General features: G+C 50.0%; 2 protein-coding genes across 5 annotated transcripts; both read right to left on the bottom strand.

Moving 5' to 3' along the window:
- Nucleotides 1-202: 202 nt before the first annotated feature.
- On the bottom strand, nucleotides 203-10444 carry LOC122381133 (E3 ubiquitin-protein ligase UHRF1-like). Of its 3 annotated transcripts, none has more exons than XM_043364971.1 (16): nucleotides 10242-10444; nucleotides 8609-8790; nucleotides 8059-8196; nucleotides 7838-7912; nucleotides 7604-7660; nucleotides 7036-7172; nucleotides 6473-6667; nucleotides 4318-4475; nucleotides 3901-4087; nucleotides 3249-3616; nucleotides 2717-2795; nucleotides 2275-2418; nucleotides 1827-1986; nucleotides 1189-1389; nucleotides 789-887; nucleotides 203-568 (listed from the first exon to the last, which is right to left on the bottom strand). In XM_043364971.1, exons 2-16 carry the CDS (start codon nucleotides 8756-8758, stop codon nucleotides 422-424), a joined length of 2295 nt encoding a protein of 764 aa, XP_043220906.1. In that variant the 5' UTR covers nucleotides 8759-8790; nucleotides 10242-10444; the 3' UTR covers nucleotides 203-421. The 3 variants fall into 3 exon arrangements, with proteins under 3 accessions (XP_043220906.1, XP_043220907.1, XP_043220908.1); XM_043364972.1 differs by having other exon boundaries at nucleotides 10167-10404; XM_043364973.1 differs by lacking the exon at nucleotides 10242-10444 and adding an exon at nucleotides 9199-9257.
- A 956-nt stretch (nucleotides 10445-11400) lies between these two features.
- Nucleotides 11401-22620, bottom strand: LOC122381132 (eukaryotic translation initiation factor 4 gamma 2-like). 2 transcript variants are annotated; one of them, XM_043364969.1, is made up of 13 exons: nucleotides 22539-22620; nucleotides 21052-21166; nucleotides 18292-18394; nucleotides 17049-17159; nucleotides 16654-16827; nucleotides 16016-16396; nucleotides 15371-15773; nucleotides 14740-14933; nucleotides 14247-14460; nucleotides 13689-13993; nucleotides 13069-13476; nucleotides 12668-12820; nucleotides 11401-11693 (listed from the first exon to the last, which is right to left on the bottom strand). In XM_043364969.1, exons 6-13 carry the CDS (start codon nucleotides 16325-16327, stop codon nucleotides 11628-11630), a joined length of 2055 nt encoding a protein of 684 aa, XP_043220904.1. In that variant the 5' UTR covers nucleotides 16328-16396; nucleotides 16654-16827; nucleotides 17049-17159; nucleotides 18292-18394; nucleotides 21052-21166; nucleotides 22539-22620; the 3' UTR covers nucleotides 11401-11627. The 2 variants fall into 2 exon arrangements, with proteins under 2 accessions (XP_043220904.1, XP_043220905.1); XM_043364970.1 differs by lacking the exon at nucleotides 22539-22620 and adding an exon at nucleotides 21422-21475.
- Between the last annotated feature and the right edge of the window lie 198 nt (nucleotides 22621-22818).

Below are 22818 nucleotides of genomic sequence, written 5' to 3'. Positions count from 1 at the left end.
GCCCGTACACAAAGCAGATTAGAAGTCGACAGGCTGACGGACGGTGATACGTTTAGCTTCTTGGTCAGATCATCAGCAACGAACGGAGCTTGATCAACTTCAGTACATCGCGATCAATTCATACCGAATACGTGCTGCTATCAATAATTGTTCAATATGTTTCATCCGTAAAAATGACGCAATTTCTATAACATGACCAAAATGGCTTTTGTACATTTTTTATTGGAATCAGATATTCACTTGCAATGCATTCAGTAAGCGCTGTAAAAACATTTCGGGCAGGGTACGCTGTGAGGCCGGCTGAGTCTGCCAATAGACGGAATGGTGCGGTGACGGCCAGCGCTGGCAGTGACGGCTCTGGGCGGCGGGCTCGGAGGACAGCTGGGGCTCCCCACCCCGGCCACCGCCCCGCTAGGTGAGCCTACCGGCCCTGCTGGTAGCCGGGGAAGAGCGCCTTCAGCGCCGCGAACAGATCGCCATTGGCCTTCAGCGAGAAACTCTTGCCGAGATCGTGTCGGCAGGCGGGGCACGAGTAGACCTCGGCTTTGAACGAGCGGCGAACGCAGGGCTGCCAGCGAACGGGGGCAGGCACAGGGTCAGATCCACGACGTGTAGTTAAGACGGGGTCAGGGGCACATAAAACTCATAAAAAGAAGTAAGGCCACCCAAATGGTCTTGCATCTCAAACCATAGCCAAGACGAAGCACGGACATGATACGGGGCACGCGATTTATGGCGAATAAGCCGATGTAGGTCCCAAATCAGCCGCGTCGCTGGCCGGTACTCACCTGGCACACGTTATGGCGGCAGGGCAGGGTGACTGGGGTGCAGACCAGCTCCTGGCAGCAGATACACATGAAGGTCTCCGTCACTGCGTCCAGGAATTTCTGAAACACGCCAGTTGGTAACTACGTCAGCGATTTCGGCTAGCTAATAACGACACTAGACACTGAACGTCGTGAGCGACCCTCACGTACGGCACACACGACACTAGTAATCTCTAATTTGCACGATATTTATCACTCATGAAACTCACGATATCAACGACACTGACGAAATCAATCAATCACATCAGCCCGTCTCATAGACAAATTTACTGAGCGTTGGGATGACGATAAGCTATCCCATCACTTAGGAAGACCCTACAGACACCGGATCTCCTCTGCGGCTGGCCCCCACAGTCCTCACCAGTTTCCCGTCGGCCAGCGTGCGTCGACACTCGTCCCAGAGGTGCCGATTCTGCTCGTCGGCCTCGATGAGGGCGGCTATGGCCGGCTCCGGGCTGTAGGCGGCCGGTCGGGAGCGTTTGGTCGGCGGGCCGTCCTCGGCACGGTCACCGTCTGAGCCTGAGTCGGTGGCGGCCGCAGAACTGGTGGCGCCCTCCACGCGCTGCACGACGGATAGAAGGGTCAGTTGGAACTAGTCAGGACACCGTCACAGTACAAACGGTCGGAACACAGAACATAACAGAGCAACGGTCCGAACACTAAAATATAGCAAAATCTGACAGTCGGAATACATTACAGCACAGACTGAGGATATGGTCAGGAGAGGACCCTGAGATATCCCTGAGGATCACTGATGATATCCCTAAGAATACTCGTGAACTAAAGACACTCAAGGAATAGCGATAAGATACGGGAGAAAATGGCACATTCCATAAATTCGATGAAAGTTAAAGCCGTACGATAAGAACCACCGTTATATGAACACATAAAAGACAGCCAATCCCAGGCAAAGCCACAACAGCAGCTACCACCCAGAGCCGCTAGGAGTTAGGACTGTCAGCAACCGGCCATAGCCGCCGCCGCAGCTGCCCCACTCACCACCATATCCTGGATGCCGAGCTCCAGGATGCGCCGCCGCCCGTCGGGCGTCCACGGCGCCGGGGTCGGGTCGTCTCGGCGCAGCAGGTAGCGCCACACCAGAAAGCCGCTCTGACCCTTCTCCGGCCAGTACTTGACGATCTTGTACACACCGTCGTACCTGACAGCGAATCGTTACAAGGTTTGTGTTTACTGAATGTTGAAACATTAATACACATTGGTTGTTTCAACATAGAAGACGCCAAGGAAGAGGAACAGAATCCGCAATTCTACCTAACAGTAACAGACCTGCAGGCTGCAGACCAAGGTACAGTGCTTTAATTGGCGGATCTCCCGTGTTGTAACTATGACGTAATTGTGATCATGCATTAATCCGCTAAATTTGTGAAGTACAATTAGCGCTACGCTCATCACATTTACGGGTGTTTTTTTTTTTCTCCGGACCCACCTGAGTCCCTCATTGGGCGCGTATTTGGAGTGTTTGCCCAGTTTGTACGAGCGGATCACCCGTACCGGTCGGCCGCCGCGCCAGTCCTCCGCCTCAGCGCCCGTCTTCGAGTTAATCTTGGCGTTACAGTTGAGAGCCAGCGCTCTGTGAGATGTGCCAGCGGGGACGGGTTACAGGGACCGGTATGGGAAGGTAGCCAGGCCATAGGCATGACACAATGACTGAGACACTGGTGTTAGTGTATAGTGCCATTTTGCAGTCTCCAGAGGACCACACCGGCACATTTTGCTCTATGCTAAATTAGCTGTTTAGTGTGCTCAAAAGTGATAACAAAAAAATGAAAAAGGAACTCGTATTCCATGCCCTTTTCATAAAACGAAAAGAGAACGGGCAGGGTCCAGAGCTCCATACATCGGCGCCCGGTAGTCAAAGCGGCACTCACTTGTTCATCCTGGTTAGCTGTTGGTCACAGCTCTGTCCGGCCGTTCGCTTGTTACCGGAGAGGTCCCGCCCGCCCGACCCTGGAGGCATGGCAGAGCGGGACGCAGACTTTCAGAATACGCACAGCTGTGGTTCGGAGGTTAGTAGACTGCTATGAGAAGGATGGCAGCCGGCTACGTGGTTGATTAGGAAACAAGAACGACTACTGGCTCGTTGGCAGTTGCCAGTTACACAACAGACGTACGAGAAAGTATGTTTACAGCCAGCCGGGCTGACATCAGACGATAAACCACCGTGCTCACTACGACGGATCGTGTAGGATGAGCAATAATTTTCCAGAAGGAACTAGCCCCCTCCCCCAGATATGCGTTTAGTCCGCTACTGGTAGCATTGTTCCTTGTTTGTTTATTTGGGCTTTAGGGCGCGCCGACTACTAAGGTCATTTTGCGCCCATAGCTCCACCTTGCAGAGTCCCTCTCCCCCCCCCCCCCACAGGACGCACCGCTCCACCCCTTCATCACCATCCCCCTCACCTGTGTAGAAGAACTCCTCGCCTTTATCCACATCATCCTCATACCCCCCAGAGAGCACGATACTGAAGGCGCCCTCCTTCTCCCTGCCGGCGATCCCGGCCACGTGCGGCCGGTGCACACCCGCCTCCGAGGCCTGGATACGGTACTGCCAGCGCATGCCCACCTCCACGCCGGGCACAGGACCCATGTGGTTGGTCGGCACGATGGTGCACTGCTTCTGACGGCCAGCAGTGGCCATGCCCTTGCCCCAGTCGCGCTTGGTGGCTTTGTTCACCACGGAGGCCATGCGCGACTTGCGTTTGCTGGCCTTGAGTTTCTGTCCGGCGAGAACCACCTCACTGGTGTCCGTCTTACACTCGGGGCAGTACCTGACCGGAGTGAGCAGCGGTTAGGTCACATTGTCTGAACGGAGCAATTCCTTATTAGTTTTTTTTTTATAGTTGACTCAGACTGCACCTGGCAAGAGCATTGAACAATTAGTTCACACCAGTCTAACCGACCCCGGGCTAACACAGTGTCTAACTCAGGGAATATAGCTAAGATAATTAATGCCTAACGGTCCGTTCTCCGTTTAGCTCACACCAGCGACGTGACAATTGTACCCCTATTACTACTGACATCAACAGTCAACAGCCGCGTCACCCCAGCTCACCAGTCGCCCTCCTCGGGTATGGCCTCCAGGGGCGGCGTCAGGCACGAGATGTGGTAGGGCATGTCGCATTCGTCGCACATTATCTGCTTCTCCGGCTGCGACTTGCTGTGGCAGACGTGGCAGCCGCAGACCCGACAGTCGCGGTCCGGCCGATCGCGGCAGATCTTACAGGTCGGGCCCACCTCACCTGTTCAGAGAGTAGCGGAAAAAAAAACTGTCACAAGAGTGACACTGGCGGCAAATTAGACGGATAGCATTCAAACAACTCGCAAAATCCAAATCGTTGACAAAGATGCCATTGATTTAACCCAGATTACGGTGCCCTAAAGAAAAAAAATATACAATTACAGTATACAAAAATAGATAACGGCAAGAAAACCTTATTCAGCCTGTCAGTGATCATGTGAAAGCACGTACGTTTCGCTGCTGTGTCGGTGCCATTGTCGGCAGCGGCAGAGTCTCGCCTTTCCTTCCTACTACGCTGCATCCCCCGCTCCATCACCTCGTCCACGAACTTCACCAGGCAGCCGGCGACGGGCACTCGGTCCGCGCCCAGCAGGGCCGTCACCTCTAGCCTGGAGAGAGAGGATGTTCATCATCATCATCATCATCATCATCACTTCGTTTATTGATCAAGGCATGTAAAAATAAAGTTGAACAAACAGATAAGACATGATGCAAAAGCACACAATGTACTTAACTCGAGGCACCATGTCTGGGTAAGGGTAAACCAAGGGATAAAACACCGGCCGCCGCCACGGCACCGGCCGCCGGGCACCAAAGTCTGATGTCGGTGTCAGCCGCCACACAACCCACCTCGGTCACCAGCCACATGAGCAAGTTTACCGCGTGCAAGAGTCTTAAGTTAATCTACCGGTGTCAATCAAAAATTTTTGAAACGCGCGGGCCACCGCCCGACCACCAACACCGCCGAGATCAGCGCCGTGTACCAATGTTAGGAATAGTTGAGGTTGTTCAAGGTCAGCAAAAGAAGGCGAGATGCGGGTTAATGTATTAATCATTTCAGTTCTGGGATCCGCATATTTGGGACAGGAAAGGACGAAATGTTGGGACGTTTCGTCAGGATAGCCACAGTCACACATTGGGGAAGGACATTTGAGGATTTTGTATAAATGGGAGTTTAGATATGTCATTTCGGTACGCATTCTAGTATGTATGTAATGTATTTCCCTCTTTTGTTCCGAAGCTGTAATACTTTGGTGGATCAGGTAACCCCAGCCGCTCGCGAATTTCTTTTTTAAATGATTTATGATTTTGATTACGGATGGTTTCTGGCAATTGGTTCCAGTTTCTGATTGTCGCTGGAAAGAATGACTTATAATAAGATGATGTGCGATGAGGAAGTCTGGTGTGGGTGTTTGCATTTCTTAGTGTGATGTTTGTGTCGCGTGCTCGTGTATTTGGTATTCTAGACGTGATGTAATTTGGTGTGGGCTGGTTTGGGTCGCTGAGTTTGTGATACAGGATGAGTTTGTGCATTTGTCGTCGTTGCGTTAAAAGTTCCCAGCCCAGTTCTTTTCGCAATTTATCGGTCGGTGTTCTAAAAAGTGTACCAGTCACCAGTCTCGCAGCTCGATTTTGCAATGTCTCTAGTCTGGTTGCGTCCCGTATAGTAATATGTCCGTCGTAGATCGCGTCACAATAGTCGAAATGTGGTCTGATATAAATTTTATAGATTTGGTCAAGTATTTGTCTGGGTAGGTAACGTGCGATGGGGTAGAGGGGACCAAGTGTTTTGTTTACTTTTTGGCATATATTGTTTATATGTTCGTGGAATCGTAGGTCGGTAGATAGAGTTACACCTAGGTGAGTGTGATTTTGTTTCATTGGTATGGGGAGTCCTCCGAATGTTAATTTTGGAATTTGCGGAGTGCGTTGGTGGGAAAAAGTTTGTTGAATGGTTTTTGCAGGGTTAAATGTTATCGCCCAGTCTTTTCCATAGTTGTAAATAACGTCCAGGTCGTCTTGAAGTGAAGTCTGTGTCAGTTGTATGTCTGTCGCGTGGGGAGAGTATAGAGAAGTGTCATCGGCGAAGAAGAGAATGTCATGTTAGGGTTGGTATATGTAGTTCAGTTCAGAGGAACAGTGCAGAGGACCGAGTAGGGCACTCGGTCGGCGCCCAGCAGGGCCGTCACCTCAAGACTGGGGAGCGGGCGGTAGGTAGAGCGTTAAGGCGAGCGGAGTAGTTCCGAGGTATAACTCAGATAACATACATTATGGAGACAGGGCTATCACCTCCAGGCTAGACGGCGGAACTGAGTGCAGTGTTGGGCGGGTACATTTCAGCGGAACGGCAGCGGTACATTTCAGGTACAATCATTGGAACGGTGGGCAGCACTGCTGACGCGTGGTGGGGCCAGCGAGAAGTGATTATTTACGGAGAGAGCAGAAAGCCAGATGGCAAGGTACAGTTCTGCCGGCATGCACAATCAGTACCTACTAAGTAAATCAAGCTCCCAAAAGGCTTTGATCACCGCGTTCCCCCCGCAAATTCCTTATCCCAATCCCTCTCCCACTACCACTCCCGCCCGGTTTCCCGCCCGTCGCTCACCGTCGCCTTCTGCCGCGCGCCTGTTTGCCCGTCACTATGGCGTCAAACCAGAACCCCCGCTCGTCCGGCTCGTCCACGTTGTAGTTGACCAGCACCTCCATACCGTCGACCAGTGACGAGAAGGGCAGTGTCACCGAGGCGCGCTCCCGCAGGTCGGCTGGGTTCAGCCAGATGGGCTCACTCTCGTCCTCGTACCTGAGAACAGCCGGACATATTGAACGCAAGTGATTCGTTTCAAAGAGCGGCAGATAACGAAAACTCATACAGAAAATACCTTACAGACTAACTGTAGTTTAATAACATTGCACGACGTACAAGCTACACGATGAGCGGGTCACACTAGCGCCCGCTACGAACCGTACACGATGCGGTACAGGAATCAGGATGCATCGACATTTTTACGGCACACAAAAACTTTTGATACATGTAACAGCTATGAGCTAAGCCAACATCAGACAACATACGACCATACCTCGGCGTAAAATATAGCACAGACGATACATCCGTGCACCTGCGGTCCCTACTCCCCTGACTCCAAGGGATACCAATGGTGCGGAACTCACCCCTCGAACTGAACGGCGTACTGGTGGCGGGGCGGGCCGCCGTCCGGTGTTGGAGTCTTCTGAGCGCGCAGCCCCTTCACCACGGCCTCGAACCAGGCGCCCGAGCTGGGGTCGCGGGCGTCACAACAGTCCCCCTCCTATGGCAAAAGCGCGAGGGTGAGGAGGGATGACAAAGAGACGCGAGATTCGGAATGCGACACAAAACAAAATTTGTGCAAATAAACCACAACAAATATTAAACACAAGTCTTCGTTAAAAATCAATTATTCACGGCAAAACAACGACAGAGGATACAAGAGATGATCTAACAGTAGAGTAGAGTGGAGTAGAGTAGAGTATAGAGAGAAGGGAGAGAGAGAGAGAGAGAGAGAGAGAGAGAGAGAGAGAGAGAGAGAGAGAGAGAGAGAGAGAGAGAGAGAGAGAGAGAGAGAGAGAGAGAGAGAAAGAGAGAGAGAGAGAGAGAGAGAGAGAGAGAGAGAGAGAGAGAGAGAGAGAGAGAGAGAGAGAGAGAGAGAGAGAGAGAGAGAGAGAGAGAGAGAGAGAGAGAGACCCGCCGTTCTGTTCGTACCCGGTACATGTCGTCCTCGGTGATCGGCTCCCAGTCCGCGGCCGCGTCGTCCGTCTCCTGAATGGCACCGGCAGGGTCGATCACGTCCGGTCAGATAACGATAAAATGTCGGGTAACGACATGTGAGCAAAAAGTGGGTAGTACCTCGTGGACAAATGTAACCATCGTGCATAACATCGATGCTTAATGAGGAAGTTACTCTGCCTTTCCATGCTAAATGAATGGACCTCGTACCTTTTTCGTCCATTGGGGCGATGATAGAGCATCGCCATTTTCAGTGGCTTTGCGGTCACTCGCGCTTGTATTTGCCTGAAAAACAGCAAATATTGAATTGTTTTTTCAGCTCTTTGGCAACCATCACAGTAATAATACACCACAACAAATTTCCACAGAATAATAGAGTAACATGTGATATACACACAAGCTACCACAGCGTAACTATGCCAACAACACACCTTATTGAGATCATTTTCATCTTGCTCCAATTTGACAGCACATTTTGGCGACTCTGGTGGTGCCAACTGTCGAACCATCAGCTGAATGACATCATTGACATTGACATCATATTCAAACATGGTATGGCCATCCTCCATCTGAAAGCAGCACACTGTCAGTGAGGTCTCATAGAATGACATAGTGAACTGCACAAGGGCCATGGGATGTTTCAGTAGCACTCTGGATGCAGAATCAATCACAATGAAACATGATGTCAGTGCACTTTATTGCAAAAAAAAAAAACTACTAGATGGACACTTATGTGCAGCATGCAAAAGCACCTGAGTCCTCAGAGCACAATTCACCAGTTAATATACATGAATAAAAACTACACCATCTCAAAATCATTAGAAACTGGCTTTTCACTTTTGGTATGTAATCAGATAGGTAAGTAGTAAGTACCAGTTAAAATACCATCATTTTCACCATCAAACACCATCAAGACATACTGCCATCATTTAACTGTATCCAGAAAAGACCAAAAGTGACACCAATGACAAAAAAACCTACTTGTTTTCCTCTGAAAAATAGGCGCTGGCTCTCGGGAGGAACATCCAGCTCTTCCCGCACCAGCTGCCGGAACTCCTGCACTGTTGTCAACTTGGAGATGACAACGGTGGCCGATGACTTGCCATCCATCGTCCGTACCTTCACGAACATGGTGACTGCTAGAGATGACACTCAGATGTTTACTGTTGACACATGAATGGAGAAATCAAAACATATCACAAAACTATTAGCATTGTGTTGAGGATAATTGAGTGAATGACTGAAGCAGGTGCTAGTCATTTTTTGTACATTCGCACATGTTGTTTTACCTATGGAATTTCCATGACCAGGAATTCATGAAAACGGAAGTTCAGGTAAGCCCATTATACAAGATTGGAGATCCTGTGGCATTCCTCTCGTTTCATGATGCCGAGTGGCAGTTTTTGTGAATAATTCCTCAGCATGGAAATTTCACACGAAAATCGGTGGTATTCAACACAGGCTTAACTCCTCACAACTCACAAGCATCAATTCATTTGATGATATAACAGATGGGCATGCAAAACTTTATATTAAAAAATCATAAATCGAAGATGAGCAATATCACGGACATTCACAGTTCAAGTTCACGACATCGCACCGTGCTTGTGCTCATCATCATGCTACACTAGGTAGGGGAGAGTGGGGCAAAGCGGCCATCCGGGGCAAAGCGGCCACCCATCGTTTTAGCCCTTCATAGCTGTCGTCAGTTCCAATTTATGGTTTCCAATTATACTTCTCTTCACGGTCGTTCGCATGAGCCAGACCGGGGTTTCAGGCCCATCACCATTGTTCTGTGAAACACAGAAAAGCATTTCTTGCCAGGTTACCAACTATGTTTATAATTTTTAAATGCTATGTTATTCCATAGCCGTTTGGAATTTTTTATAAGCGTTCTTGTCCATGCATTGCATGGTTATCGTACATGTATTCTACCAATTTTAATGTTTTTTACCCCACTAATAGCTAAGCTGGAATATTTTTTTCTCGGACGGTATGCGCGGGGCAAAGTGGCCGGGGCAAAGTGGCCACCCCCCAATTGGCCATAAGTTGATCCATCTGGATAAAAAACATTATTTATATTCAAATGTGTCGTCATGCATTCATCTTGGCCACTTTTCAGTTGCATTAGTTACGAAATAATGCAATTAAATGTTTTTTCATGAAAATCCTTTCTTTGTTTACCTACAGGTGGAAGATGATAAAGTAAACATCCATCGTCGCTTAAAGCTTGTCACCATCAAATACCCTATAGTCGTACATGAGGCAACTATTTTGTTTCTCATATCGGGAGTTGAGAAGACGCCGGTGGCCGCTTTGCCCCAGGGTATGGGGCAAAGTGGCCAATATGCATAGGTTTAAAGTTTTGTCAATATCTTTCATATGCGAACGCCTTTGGAAATAAAACGCAGTTGAAATAAAAGGCAACTTAATAGGGATCACATTGGTATAGAAAGAATCTTTCCAAGTTTAAAAGTCAAGCGTTGGCATCGTGAGAAGCGTTAGGGTGGCCGCTTTGCCCCACTCTCCCCTACGATACCTTGACGATACCACGGAGTCCCAGTCTAATGTCACTTTGACTTAGCAATCGTGAAAACTAGTCAAATAAAATTACCTTTCGTCGTTTTCGTCTGAAAGCTTAGATATCCTTGGTGATTTACCCAAAGAGAGCCAGAGCAATTATTACACAAAAATCAGAAAATACATCATGTGCTGCAAAAGCCACGCATTTTGTGTTGTGTTTTGGCCACGTTTTGGCGCTCGCTTCAGAATATCGCGGGAAAACAGGGGGAACTCTATTCATTCTTAGCACGCTTTGAGCCGCTAGCGCTATCAGTTTCCATGGTAACTGCGGGCGAAAATTTGATTGTTCCAAATTTATTTATTAAAAAATATGCTATCAACTAAACTTTTTATAATCATCGATGCACATTCTAGTTTAAAAAGCACAACCATGGAAAAATTTAAGACAAAATATGTCGAATAAAATATATGACGTCATCGCAAGAAGCACACGAAAAAGAAGAGAACAGAACTCACATGCGGCGATATTACGCTCAAAAGGAATGTGACTACTAAAAAAGGTGAGGGGAATTGAAGGAAAATCGTCGAGGGTTGGAATAAATTATAAAAATGTGTTCAGCCTCGGACAGTACAAGCACCGAACAACGAAAGAAGCAATGGTCTGAGCAATAATATTGATACAATCGCGATTCGCAAGACCCGTAAGATTAGCGCTTCCCACGGCCATGGATTCCACGGTGTTGGTAAAAGCAGAGGACAATGAAAATGCCTCTAACATTCCACCCACTTTTTTAAAGATTACACCAATGTTCATACTGTGCATCCAAGCATTGCAAGCCCGTTCACCAGATGGGATGAAGTACAGATTGTGTGCGTGTTTTATAACCGTTTGCATTTGGATTTTTTTACATAGCCTCCAGCATCAAACATACGTTTCGGTGATGCTCGACCGTGACCATCCACAGGTTCTTGTACCTAAATTATATATGCCCTATATATTTAGTTCATATATTCGACTGTCAATTCGACTGTTCGGTGATTTGCTACCAGACTGATAATCATGGTCGCAACATTCTCGTTGCGGCAGCCGTCATCCATCGACTGCCATCGCACCGTTCTCAAAGTGTCGGAGGATAGCGAACGCCCCGCTCGACAGTCTTGCAGTCTCGAGTTCGCAGCCGTTGCGTATTTGACATCCGTGCCTCTGCACCCGATGTGTGCTTCGCCCGAGCCCAAATAACAGACGCAGCTGACCAGAAGGAAGTGTATTTGGTTGTGCCAACATTCCTCACAGGAAATCAAGCTTCATTAGCAGATAAAACTGAGACGGTACTGTGTGTGTGCAGATCCCGCGTCTGGCCTCCGTACTAGGACGGACTGCCAGAGCGGGGGCGGCCGGCCGCCGGTCGGAGATGGGTACAGTGAGACAGACAGACGGAGGGGGCGGCGGCCGGCCGACAGCAGCGGGCGGGTCCGGTTAGTCCTGGTCCGAGTCGTCCTCGTCCGACTCGGCCTCCTCCAGCCAGGTCAGCCACTGGTTCACCTGCGGACGGACAAAAAACAGTGAGTTGCAGCGACACAGGTCAGCCACTAGTTCACCTGCGGACGGAATTCAACAGTAAGTTACAGCGACACAGGTCGGCCACTAGTTCACCTGACGCAAGAAAATCAGCAGGAAGTACAACAGGCAAAGATGGCCATATTCATTATGTAACAGTACCACGGTCAAAGACAAAGCCCAATCAAAAAAAAAAACGAAAACATCGTTCCCCGAATTCTTTATAACCCGAGCCTAGACTACCAGCAATATTCGTTTGTTCTCAATAAAATACGATTTTAAATAGTAAAGCTGAAAACCATGGAATGTCTCAGTCAGCAGACGAATTCAACCAGACAATGCCAAAAAACCTTTGCTCAGACTACCGACCCTAATCACGACTCGATCGCCAAGGACGCCAGCAATCTCGCCCAGGACCAAGCCCCCATCGACGTCCAGACGGCCCACCGGGCCGCCGCCAGAGTGGCGAGGGCCCGGACCATCCGAGCCTGGCCGGCCGGCTGGTTCCGCCGGCTAACCGGGGACCGCCTCCCGCCGGCCGTGGCCGGCGGAGACCGGTCGGCGGCGGTGGACATACACCAGCTCCGCGCCGGCCACTGGACCAGCTCTACGCAGTGGCGCCACAGTCGGGCCGGCGCCCTCCCGGCTGGCGGGGTGCGAGCAGTGTGACGATCAACACTGCAGGGCCGCGCTCTGCCCCGTCTGCCGGGAGGAGGCGGACACCCCCAGCATGTCCTCCTGCGCTGCGCGGCTCTGATGGCCACCCGACACCGACTGCTGGGATCCATCAACCCCGACCTGGAAGAGGTGCGGAGCGGCGCCATCGTGGCGGCCGCCCACAGGTCCCTACAGAGCCTGACGGCTACGTCTCAGCTGTGAGACGGAGGGACCAACAACAACAACAACAGCGGACAGGCAGGAATAATTCTCCGCATACGCCGGCGGCGATAGGCACCCACCTGGAACAGCGCCTTGCCCTTGCCGGGGTACTCGTCGTTGACGTCCTCCTTCCAGCGCAGGAACGCCTCCTCCTCGACAATCTCCAGGTCGTAGAGCAGGTTGAACCAGCGCAGCAGCATGCCCTTCGGGAACTGGTGCTGGTAGCAGAACACCTGACGGCGGAGAGGCGCGAGGTCAGGGTAACGCAAAACATCAATTAAGAACAGAAGGAAGCACAAATACAGCGTGACACCGGCCGGTAGCAGCTAAACCATGTCCCACTTGCATACATCATACTACTCAGACCAGACGGCTATAAATCAACGACAATTGCAGATTTTTTTTCGGCGTAAGGACGCTTTGAAGTTGGGACAGGTAGGTTCTTTAAATGAAAAAGTGATTGTGGCGTAACGTGACGTACCTGAAGGGCGTACGTGGCGGACACCTGCAGCGGCACGTTGTCGTGGGTAAACGCCTGCAGCACCTGTCGGAAGCGCTGCAGCAGCTCGCGCTCGCGCTCCTGCGCCTGTTTGTCCGGCATCTGGGAGCGGTCCACGCCGTCGGCCAGCGTAGTCTGCTCGGTGATGAAGCGCAGCACGCTGGTGAACAAGGCGCCCACAAAGTCGCCCTCCTGCTGCAGCTGCGCCGGCACGTTGGCGCGGATCCACTTGTAGAAGGCGGCCTCTGACGGGTCGGCCGACAGCTGGCGCACCAGCTGGCCGGCCAGCCGCAGCAGCGGGCACAGGAACGCCAGCTGCCGCTCGTCCAGCACCTCGCCCAGACGCTCCTTGGTGCGCTCGGCGGCCGGCAGCTGCGTCAGCAGGCTCGCCTGCCAAGGCAGAGGCACGGGACCGTCAGGGTCAGACAACCAACCGCACAACATTGGAATATCACAATACAACTTTGCACGAACATCCGCACACGTCATGATATCCTAAATCCAGTCAAGCGCTAAGACCGCGCACTGCTGCTTGCCTAACAACTCAGTTTACCGACGAGTCGGCCAAGCGGCGCCGTAATTAGCTCGGGCTGTTGGCTCACCTTGGTGCTGGCCAGCTGGTCGATGAGCTCCCGCTGGCTCTCAGTCTGTTCGCTCAGACGCTGCAGCACGATGAAGAAGAGCGGGAAGTGGGTGCCGCCCTCGCAGGCGGCGGCCAGCTCGGCCAGCGGCAGCAGGCCGGCGCGCACGGCCGCCGCCAGACAGCCGGCGGCGCGCTCCAGCGCCTCCAGCTGGTCGTCCAGCGAGTCCACCAGGTGGCGGAACGGCTCGGTGGCGGCGGCCGCCGTCAGCGTGTCGGCGCGCCGCAGCTCGGCCAGCAGTTCCACCAGCTGCAGACGCTCCTCCTCTGTCGGGGCACGGGCGACGGTCAGCGGGCGGCAGGGGGCGACACAGTCCCGCCGAATATCCATCAACTTTCTATTGATTTCCAATAATCAATCTCTCCACGAACTTTCCATTGATTTCCAATAATCAATCTCTATTAGAAACGTTATTGAACGAATCTCAGTTTACTGCGCGAGTTTAATCTGATCATGTCGCAAGTCCGTCAGCTGATCCGTTTCCGTACTGCCAATTACGAAACCCAACCAGCGACGTACCGGAGCGCTGCAGTCCGCGACTGAGCAGCTGCTGAAGCACGTGCACCACCAGTCCGTCGGCCACCTTGGCGTCGCGCCAGGCGGTGACGGCGGTGGCCAGCGCGTCGGCAGAGCCGCCGGCCGACCACAGCTCCTCGACCACGGCCAGCACGGCCGCAGTCACCTCCTCGCGGCTGGCGGCGCGGGCCTTTGCGCGCGGCTTGTCGTGGGACACCTGACAGGACGGAGGGAGGGTCGGGGTCAGAGGTGGAATATGTGGTTCGTCGACGTCAGCGCTTCACCAGCAACATCATTCGACCTTCCACCCTCTACAAAACAAAACACAAACACCATTCCTGGCACACAGCCAACTGCAGTGTCTACTCAGCAGCTGCGTCGCAATGTCCTTGCCAATACAATTTACACACACAAGCGTCACCGTCCGGCCTTGACAACTGACAAAGCGTGTTCGGCTAATACTGTACGACGGTCGGTCGGCCGAGTCGCCTCTTACCTTGGTGATCGGAGGCGCCTCGTTCTTGGTCATGGCGATCGGACGGTTGGCGGCCGGCATGTTCTTGGGCACCATGGAGGGGGCCTGCGGCTTCAGCACCATGGAGTTGGCGGCCGGCCGCAGCGACACTAGGTCCTCAGGGCCCGAGGGAGCCATCATCCTTTTGAAGCGCGGCGGAAGGTCCTTGACGCCGCCTGCAAAAAGATTAGCAAATGGTCAGTCATGCAAAAGCTCGTGACTCACATGGAGATAGCATAAGACTTTCATCACCAATAGCCAGTATTTGTTTTTCAGAGTTATGAGACTGCACAATGCTGGATAAATAATAATATTACAACCCATTGCAGGACGTGAAAACAACTTCCAATACTCCGATGATGATGCATTGGGGTTATTGGGCGCCCGGGCTACAGTGGTCATCGGCGCCCAAAACACGGCATTAGAAGATCACGTTATGACTATAAAAAACGCAGGGGAAACTACTTACTACTTAGCTCCCAAATTAATTAATGCGCCTGAGCAGAAATATGTTAACCTACGCTCTTGGAGAAAACATGACGAAAAAGCGTATGTAAGGAGCCGTAAAACGCCACGGACTCTCCGCCCTGCGATCGCCCGCCTCGGGTCTCACCGTTGTTGAAGTTGTTGTGCGCCGCGCCGGCGGCCGGCTTGCCGTAGCCGCCGGCCGTCTGTCCGGCGTATGGTTTGCCCTGGTAGCGGCCGTTGGTGTTGGCGGCGGCGGCGTGCGGCGAGGGCAGCGGGCCGGGCGGCGCCTGCTGGCGGCCGCCGCTGCTCCTGCCGTCCAGGCCGATCACGCCGGGCCCGGTACCCAGCGTACTGAACCCGACCGGCAGGCTGCCGAACACGTCCTCCATGCCGCGCTGGCGGCCGGAGCCCGGCGCCAGCATCGGCAGCGCCGGGAACGAGCGGCTCGGCGGCGCCTGGCGCGCCGGCGGCAGCACGCCGGCCGCGCGCGCCTCCTGCCGGATCGAGGTGATGGTGCGGGGCCCGTCCGACCGGTTCACGGCGCGCACCTGTCGGCAGACAAACACACACAGCGTCAGGCAACGACAAACAGGACAACTGAGTCGGTCAGGACGGCCATGGACTCGCCGTGTGATTCACCGATAACCGTCTGAAGTACAACTGAATACCAATTACTGAACATTGCTGCCAATCCGGCTTCCCCCACGATCATAACGAGCATGGTATCGCGATTCAGCAAACTCAGTCATCACAGTCCTCCCCTGATGAGTCATCTGGGCGTCCAACGCACCTGCCAGTTGTGGGCGCGCAGTTCTGCGGTGTTCTGCAGCAGGAACCGGATGCGGTTGGGCAGCTCCGGCTGTTCGGCCAGCTGTTCCATCCGCTTAAAGTACTGGTTCATGAGCGGCCTGGCGCGCTCCGTGTCCAGCCGGCGGCCGCAGGTGGTCATTATCTGACAGGCGCACTCCACGTCCTCGGAGAGGTCGCGCACCTGCTGCTGCTTCTTCTTGGCCAGCAGCTGCTGGATGCACGAGTGCAGCACACCCTCGTGCAGCATGCCCAGCTTGCCAAGCTCGCAGATGAAGCGGATGTTGCCCAGCATCTTGGCCTTGGCGAGCAGCCGCTGCTCCTCGTCCGCCGCCGACAGCGGACCATCGCGGTCGTCGAATGCCTGAGCAGGAGCGAACAGCTGTCAGACGGCGGACAGCCTCGGCCACCAGAGACGCACAAATTACGGGAGTAGGGTGGGGAGAGCCGGAAAAAGACAGGGATATTGCGCACATTCATAAAACTATGCACGGAATGATAGGCAACACCAGCTATCGCCGCCGTGCTGTCTCAGACTTGCATATAGCAGTTTGTAGCATACCCATACAATCACGTAAAAAGTGTAAAAACAGTTGCGGACAGACTGGTCAACCAACCCACCTGGTTGGCATGGCTGCGGTTGTCGAACTCGTCCTTGCACTTGTTGAGCAGCAGCCGCACGAAGGTGCACGGCTCACCCGGCGGGTCGAAGTTGGGCGCGCTCTCAGAGAGACGCTTGCATAGCTGAGCGTACAGGAAGCTGTACTTCGGCTCGTCAAGCGCCTTTTCGAAAATCTGAAATGAAAGACATTGCAAATCATGTCTCTGCTTTGTATGTACACGCACATATTAATGTTTTGGACACAACTGGGACAGGCAAAGTGCCTTAATTCTAACACTGGAGTCAAGATCCTGGACGGATACCAATTGGTAGCGGTGCTCTTTGAACTTACGACAAATTAATTTAAGATGAGAAAAATTCGTCACGGAATTCCTGCCTCAGGACACAAACTTACCAGCAAGATAACACCCTTCAAGATCAAGCTCGAGTCAAGCCCAATGCGGAGGATGGCATCTGTTAATTTGTCGAACTTCTCAGGGGCGAGTTTGTTGAGGATGCCACGAACCTGTGAACAATGACAGCAATATCAACAGAGTGTTGCTGTGGGCCTCTGTCCAGAGGGCATTTAATGCTAAGTATCTTTTAAAATGCATCCCGCAACAGCTATCAATACTACGTTACAATAACCGGTGGTAAAGATGACGCTAAAGTCACAAAGAAAAGAATCTGAGGCGTCATTTCTGACCTTGGCTGATGGCTATCAGTAACCTGAGATGCTCAGATGAGCCCCGAGGATGCTCTCTCCGCCGACCGATCAGAAAATTTGCAACGGACAGCACAGACCTAACCAATAAGTTGAAACTAGTGGGAACCCCAAAATAATGTAACATCATGCCCTGCCAATTGTACCATCACATACAGTTCCTAGCCAAAGTAAGACAGACAATTAGTTAGGAGCTTGATTTAATCTGTTTAAGATAGGATTCGGACTTTAGAGTCTCCCGAACGGCGAAGATTCTACGTGACGCCACGTAGTATCCTTGCTGTCCCGAAGACTCCAAATACGGCCTAAAACAATCAACAGTTGGTCCTGTGGTCATAAGCTATCAGCTGATCTAGCAATGTCACAGCATCTACACTATGTCAAAGAGTGGAAAACAAATACCGTAAAGCGGGGCTATTTGAGACAGTGGGGCTATTTTAGACAGTATTTAAAATCGCTATAAAATGAAGATCGTTTGATTTTTGTGTGTTTGTTTGTTTGTTAATTGGGGCTTTAGGGCGCGCCGACTACTTAGGTCATTTTGCGCCCATGATTTTTGTGATATTTTTGTTCAGGGAGGTGTGGAATCAAGCAGTAAAAAATAGCAGTAAAGCGGGGCTATTTGAGACAGTGGGGCTATTTTAGACAGTATTTAAAATCGCTATAAAATGAAGATCGTTTGATTTTTGTGTGTTTGTTTGTTTGTTAATTGGGGCTTTAGGGCGCGCCGACTACTTAGGTCATTTTGCGCCCATGATTTTTGTGTGATATTTTTGTTCAGGGAGGTGTGGAATCAAGCAGTAAATCGCCTGAGCAAATAATTAAGCATAAATTTTAAGTGTTTTTTATTTTATAGCAATTTTAAATACTGTCTCAAATAGCCCCACTGTCTCAAATAGCCGCACCTTACGGTATGTCTATGGCAAAAACTTACCTTACGAAAAATAGGATCGTGGTCTTGGGGAAATGCATCTCGTTTAAGCACAGAAGGTGGCACCCATCGGTTAAAAGGGTTGTTTGAGGAACTGCAATTGTCCCTGAAAAAAAAAAAACATAACATACTGTCACACAATGTGCATTGCCAGCCATCACAAAATTGAAGGAGTGCACCCCTTGGCGACTTCCTCGGTAGACTTTTGATTTTCTTACCTGTAGATGACACAGCAAAGCCATCGCAAATAGGTTACTCATCCACATATCTTTGTCTCACTTAATTTCGCATGTCATATAATTCATCTCACTTTTTTTTGCATAAATCATCGTCACACATTTGCATCGCATATATGACAACACTTCACCTTCCGCATTTTCGCTCCCAAACGCAAGCATTCGCCGATGTTTCTTTCCCTATGCACGAAGCTTCGTCCACAAGTCCTGTCTATCGAACCCACCCTAACAGAGTAAGGATCTTAGAAGTGAGCCCCTGACTACTGAGTACCTTCCCTTTTATGGTGATGTATCAGGTAATGCAGGGTGAGGGGATCACGGGCTTATCGAGAGGAAGGATGACTGAACATCGGCGGATGAAAAGTTAAGTGGATATGATATCAAGCCACGGAAGATGGGCGTCGATGAAGATTTGCTTTTAATGAATATCTGCAGACGAGTACGTGCAAAAACAACGATCTTATGATGGCACAGAGAAATAAGTAATGACAAAATGAAAAAAAAAATAAAGAAATGTGGTAACAAGGCAAATGACTCGCCCAAAAAAGCAGCCGATGGCGACGAACTTTTAGTACCCTCGAGTTGGTCAATTTTACACCTACACTGAAGATTTCATGACCCTGACCCGAGTCACCTTTGACCTGTGATCTGTTTATCGAGACCATGTTTGGCTGGAGCCTGGAATCGCGATTCGGCGTATATATCAGTTCACATTATATGTGCATTACCAGTCTTTTTGGTGGTTAACCCTCGCCGGCACAGGACATTTTGCGTCCTTCGACGGCACAGGGGGGGGGGGGGGGTACGACCCCTCCTCGCGTTTGGCCCCTGATCGAGCTAGAGCTTCGCGGAAAAAAACGAGCATGTTGCCCGTCACGAGAGGAAGCCGATGATACCCAATTATAAGGTCCTAGGTCATCGGGTGACCTTCCAGGTCAGGTCAATGACCCGAAAACCGGGAAAATCGGGACCTGTTAGAAAGTCGTGAAGTGTGGCTGCTATGAGGTTTTCCGGGGTGCTGATCACGAATATCGTGTTAGTTTTGATCAGAGATGATGTCTTTAAGCATTTAGACCAGGTCAGGTCAGGTCAACCGGTAGGAGTTGTGACGGGCATTCGTAATACGTGTCAACCGCCTCTGACAGCTTCATAACATGTTACGAAGGCACCAAAACTACTTCGTAAATGTTCAAATGGTTGCTAAATTCGAATTCAGCTCCAAAAACTAGCCTGGAAACATGTAAAACTCGAAAAAGTGAGCCGAGGTCAACCGAGGTCACCAAAGGTCAATGACCTGACCAGGCCTTCAGGTGACCTTGACACCCACCCTAATGTATGGAAGCAACATCAAATCACATGTTTGAACGTTTGAAACCACGAAAAGCTTGCATACGCGCGGCTAATGCGAGCCGACATACCTACGCCGAATCGTGATTCCGGCCAAACATGGTCTCGGAAAAGAGGTCACAGGTGAAAGGTCATTTGGGTCAGGGTCATGAAATTTTTCAGGGTAGGTGTAAAATTGATCAATGCGAGGGACTGAAAGTTTCGTCGCGATCGGCCGCTTTTTACGCGAGTTATTCGCGAAAAACCTTAGGAGGGGGAGTGCATCAACCCTGTGCCGGGTGAGGGTTAAACTGTGCAAACAAGTGAAATAATGTTGGTCCCATGCATCATGATGGTGGGCAACAAGGTCATGTTAAGCTCAGGTCAAGGACTCAAGACCACTGACCTTGAATGACTTTGGTTCACTTCTTCAAATTTTACCAGTTTCTAGGGTAGTTTTTGGAGCTCATTTTGAATTTAGCCCCCAGTTGAACGTAAGCAAAGCAGTTTTGGTGCCTTTGTTAAATGTTGCAAAGCTGTTCATGCCTACTTCATAGTGGTTGATACCAACTAGGGATAGCCAGCAGGATGCCTACTGTTTGACCTGACCTGACCTAAACTGACTTGGCCTAAATGCATGAAGACATAGTTTTTTTTTGCCGAAACTTACACAAACTTTGTAATCAGCACCACCAAAAAACCCTCACTTTACAAAGTTCTAGCAGGCCCCGACCTCCCGACCTTTGGGTTGCTGACCTAGCCTGAAAGGTCTACCAATGACCTAGGACCTTAAAATTGGGTATCATTGGCTTCCTCTTGTTACAGGCAACACACTTGTTTTTAAGTGAAGCTCTAGGTCAATCAGGAGATGAACAGCAAAATGAGGCACAAAAGACCCTCACCAGCTATAAGTTGGATGCTAGTAAAATTCCAATATGGGCAAGGGTTAAGATCGCAATGCAACAGTCCAGGCGACACGGACACACATAAAACATTTGGTATCACTTATCAGGACCTGTTGGGTACAAATATATGAATTGATGAGGGGAAAACACTCTGCCTCACAGGCCTGAGGAACTAACTAAAAGAACAGCAACACAAACACTCAAAAGTAAAAAATTCATTCTGTTTCAAAATCACCATACACGTATGATGTGTCAGCATGTAGCAACTGAGACAGAAAACCAATAGCTACACTCACCTCCCTCCCGGACCACGAGAAGCACTCCCGACTTCCCTGTCCAGTTCCGTTGTGGGTGGAATCTTGCTGCTGTATGAAACTTTAGGCTTAAAATTTAATATGGTTGAAGGAGGACCTGAAAAAAAAAACAGGGTTGGCATCAATGGGTGATGTATTTTTTCAGATCTGATGTGAGCATTTTAGAGCTCTCATAAGTGGGCTGGGGAAAGTTGCACAACAATCTCTGAAACAGGCTAACATTCCTGATGTTTGTGGAAGACATATTAGAAAAAAAGGCTACAGGATGACTGTCAATGATTGGATCTGTTATAGCCTCCAATAGTTGTCAACATCGCTATAATTGTCAATACTGCCATCATTTGTTAATCACCTCAAATTGAGTATGCACACTCACTGCTGGTCAAACATCAGATACACAATACCTGGAGAAGAGTAAAAACATTCCAATATGTCATGACCTCAATGAGAAGTGAGAACAGTTCCCACCCTGTTTCGCAGCCCAGTCGGGGAAACTATGGCAAAATCTGTTATTTTTAGCAGTCTGCTATTTTTGACAGAAATCTGCTAAAAATGGGTACGCATGTGACGTCATCGTACCCAAATATAGCAGATTTGGGTACGGCCCCATACAAAAGCAGATCTACACCCTAATTGAAGCAAATGCACATCAAATGCCTGGCAGATTCATGCTGAGAATAGTGCTGAGAATGTCCTCTGATATTTTTGTTCAGATCCGACTATTTTCAAATTCATTATTTGAAAATAGTCAGATCTGAACAAAAATATCAGAGGACATTCTCAGCACTATTCTAATCATGAATCTGCCAGGCATTTGATGCGCATTTGCTTCAATTTGGGTGCAGATCTGCTTTTGTATGGGGCCGTACCCAAATCTGCTATATTTGGGTACGATGACGTCACATGCGTACCCATTTTTAGCAGATTTCTGTTAAAAATAGCAGACTGCTAAAAATAGCAGATTTTACCATAGTTTCCCCGACTGAGCCGCTGCCAGCGCGCTGCCAACACGTGTCAAATTGGGTTTCCATGGAGACATCAACTAACTCGTATCTCCAAAATAACCACAAAGTATGACATCAGCTCGCAAAATGTGCTGGCAGCGTGGGTCAAACAGGGCTCCTTACAGGCCAGGTGATGTCTAAAGTAAGATTAAATTAAAAATGTGACAAGGTAACTGGTAAATCATGACACAGTCTAGACCTTACCCAGCATAAAACTGGGATATAGGAGAAAATCTTTCCTTAACTGCACTGATACTGCTCCCTATCAAACAAAGGAGGTGGAACTTCTTATCGTTCTTTGTCCACTAGTTGGTCGTGTGAAAACACAAAGACGTAGGTAACCCCGTCCAGGCGCTTTAACGCCACTACCACAATGATCTGGTGGAAACCTCAAGTCACAGGTGAATCCAAAATGTCTACAGACGTCTGCTCAAGTTTAACCACAGCAAAAATCCAAATAACCACCTTATCGGAACCCAGAAATTTCGTCGCAGTCGGGCGGCGGCGGTTGCTTGTAATCGCACCGTTATGGCGTCGTTGGGCTTGGAATGATTCATTTGTCTAGAAAAAATATACTAGAAATTGTGCTACTTTGAATTAATATCAAAAATTTTGGCGTTGTCGACCATCGTAATTATATTTGAGGATAAATAGCAAAATAAAAATGTTAAATGCTAAAGTTTCTCAATTTTCGAGAAGCTTAAATTATACTAGATTTAGTATAAGATGACAAATCTGGGAAGCG

The sequence above is a fragment of the Amphibalanus amphitrite genome, unplaced genomic scaffold (genome assembly GCF_019059575.1).
Source record: "Amphibalanus amphitrite isolate SeventyFive unplaced genomic scaffold, NRLGWU_Aamphi_draft 000114F_arrow, whole genome shotgun sequence".
In the NCBI taxonomy this organism is placed as follows: domain Eukaryota; kingdom Metazoa; phylum Arthropoda; class Thecostraca; order Balanomorpha; family Balanidae; genus Amphibalanus; species Amphibalanus amphitrite.
This window is presented reverse-complemented; position numbering and strand designations above follow the sequence as displayed.